A 2,767-nucleotide genomic window follows, 5' to 3' on the forward strand; every position below is an offset into this window, starting at 1 on the left:
CACTCCGCGCGCCAGAGCCCAGAGCACCTGCGTGGGCAGGTGAGTGCAGCAACCCTAGCTTTGGCCCCCAGGGCCGGCAGGGGTTAGCCAGGAGGGAGGGAGCGGCGGCCCGCCCGCCCGGTGGGGAGCTGCCGGGGCCCCGCCCGAGCCAGCCCGGGAGGGGGCAGGCGGGGCGGAGGGAGGGGCGGCGAGGGAGGCGGGGGGGGGGGGGAGCTCTTCCTCGCCCCGCCCAGGCTGTACGGGGCCGCGATTGGCGGAAAGTTGCGGCGCGTCACGGGGAGGGCAGGCCTCCTAAAGTCCGCGGCACATAACGGGCAGGGCGCACTCCGCGGCGACTTCTCCCGATCGCGGGCACCGAGCGCGCGAGCCAGGAGCACCCCACAGACTGCGTGTGTGCGGGACGCGCCCCCACCCCACCACACCCACCCCACGGCTGCTGAATGAGGCTTCCAGGCGTCCGCGCCCGGCCCGCCGCGCCCCGCCGGAGGTGCGCCCGCTGAGACCGGCCAGGGTGCGGGCAGCCCGCCGGGGCCGCGCTCACCTGCCAGCTCGCCCAGCCATGGGGCCACCTGGGAACGACAGCGACTTCTTGCTGGCGCCCAACGCGAGCCACGCGCCGGACCAGGACCTGACGGAGGAGCGGGACGAGGCGTGGGTGGTGGGCATGGCCATGCTCATGTCGCTGATCGTCCTGGCCATCGTCTTTGGCAACGTGTTGGTCATCACCGCCGTGGCCAAGTTCGAGCGCCTGCAGACGGTCACCAACTACTTCATCACCTCCCTGGCCTGTGCGGATCTCGTCATGGGCCTGGCCGTGGTGCCTTTCGGGGCCAGTCACATCCTCATGAAGATGTGGACTTTTGGCAACTTCTGGTGTGAGTTCTGGACGGCTATCGACGTGCTGTGTGTCACGGCCAGCATCGAGACCCTGTGTGTGATTGCCGTGGACCGCTACTTTGCCATCACCTCCCCCTTCAAGTACCAGAGCCTGCTGACCAAGAATAAGGCCCGTGTCGTCATTCTGATGGTGTGGATTGTGTCGGGTCTTACCTCTTTCTTACCTATCCAGATGCACTGGTACAGGGCCTCCAACCTGGACGCCATCAAATGCTACGCCAAGGAGACCTGCTGCGACTTTTTCACGAACCGGGCCTATGCCATTGCTTCCTCCATCGTGTCCTTCTATTTGCCTCTGGTGGTCATGGTGTTTGTCTACTCTAGGGTCTTCCAGGTAGCCAAAAGGCAGCTCCAGAAGATTGACAAATCCGAGGGTCGATTCCACGCCCAAAACCTCAGCCAGGTGGAGCAGGATGGGCGGAGCGGGCACGGACTCCGCAGGTCCTCCAAGTTCTGTCTGAAGGAGCACAAAGCCCTCAAGACCTTAGGCATCATCATGGGCATTTTCACGCTTTGCTGGCTGCCCTTCTTCATCGTCAACGTCGTGAACTCCATCCAGGAGAACCTCATCCCTAAGCAAGTTTACATCCTCCTCAACTGGCTGGGCTATGTCAACTCGGCCTTCAATCCCCTGATCTACTGCCGGAGCCCGGATTTCAGGATTGCCTTCCAGGAGCTTCTGTGCCTGCGCGGGTCTTCTTTGAAGGCCTATGGGAATGGCTACTCCAGCAACAGCAATGGCAAGACGGACTACCCAGGGGAGCAGAGTGGCTGTCCCCGGGGGCAGGAGAAGGAAGACGAACTGCTGTGTGAGGACCCCCCAGCCATGGAAGACTTTGGGAACTGTCAAGGTACTGTGGCTAGCGATAGCATTGATTCCCAAGGGAGGAACTGTAGCACAAATGACTCACTGCTGTGATGCAGGTTTTCTACTTTTTAAGATTCCTCTCCCCACCACAGAACACTAACCAGACTATTTAACGTGAGTGTAATAAAGTTAGAATAAAATTGTACAGAGAATTTTTTTTCAAGAGGAGGGCATCCTTCTGCCTTTTTTTTATTTTTTTAAGCTGTAAAAGAGATAGAGAGAAATATGTATTTGAGTGGTTATTTGTGTCTTGTACAGGTCAGTTCCTTTTTTTGCATGGAACTTATGTGTATGTCTGAAAGGCATTGGTCCTAGAGGACCTGGGTCTTTATGTTTCCATGATCTTTCCATGTATCTACCTCATTGGTCAAGTATTAGGGGGTAACATATTGCTGCTGGAAATTTGTATCTGAAGAGTTTCCTTCCTGCACCCTCGGACTTGAAAAATCCTGAGTATCTGGGACTTTTTTTTTTCAGCTGTGAATGTGGACTCTTCCCCAGCTCCTCTTATTTGCTCAAATGGAGTGTGGTAGGCAGGGATTTGAGGGACAGCTTCAGTTGTTTTTCTGAGCAAAGTCTAAAGTTTACAGTAAATAAATTGTTTGACCATGACTTCATTGCACCTGTTTCTCCAAAACCTCTTGACTGGAGTGTCCTTGCCTCTCCCACTGGAAACCACAGGTAACTATTTGTGATAACTGCCCAGTGGCTTAATGTGGAATGATACAAGAGTGACATGCACTGATTGCTTAATCTTTCCATGTGCCTTTGAATCTACAGCTGCAAACTATCTCTCCTAACCCTTTTGCCCCAGATCAGTCCTGCCTGCTCTCAGGGTAGTTCAGCTCGTCCTACAGTTGTTATTCTGTGCTGTTAGGTAACAGTGACTCATAGAAACAGAGTTATGGGCATATGTTTTGTGCTTCCACATGCCCCCACCACCCACCTTCCAGTTCTACTTGTTTAATAATTGTGCATATTTATATCTTTGCTGTGTCTTAT

General features: G+C 55.4%; 1 protein-coding gene across 1 annotated transcript; it reads left to right on the forward strand.

The window, feature by feature from the left end:
• The first annotated feature begins 394 nt into the window (after positions 1 to 394).
• Adrb2 (adrenoceptor beta 2) lies at positions 395 to 2,387 on the forward strand. The gene has a single exon (XM_042692220.1). It carries the CDS (start codon positions 560 to 562, stop codon positions 1,814 to 1,816), a length of 1,257 nt encoding a protein of 418 aa, XP_042548154.1. The 5' UTR covers positions 395 to 559; the 3' UTR covers positions 1,817 to 2,387.
• Positions 2,388 to 2,767: the final 380 nt, after the last annotated feature.

Source organism: Dipodomys spectabilis, unplaced genomic scaffold, assembly GCF_019054845.1.
Source record: "Dipodomys spectabilis isolate Male_0828 unplaced genomic scaffold, ASM1905484v1 ptg000147l, whole genome shotgun sequence".
Classification (NCBI taxonomy): domain Eukaryota; kingdom Metazoa; phylum Chordata; class Mammalia; order Rodentia; family Heteromyidae; genus Dipodomys; species Dipodomys spectabilis.

Excerpts from the sequence above, each read along its gene's own strand:
- Adrb2 (XM_042692220.1), top strand. The coding sequence starts at position 560 with ATGGGGCCACCTGGGAACGACAGCGACTTCTTGCTGGCGCCCAACGCG.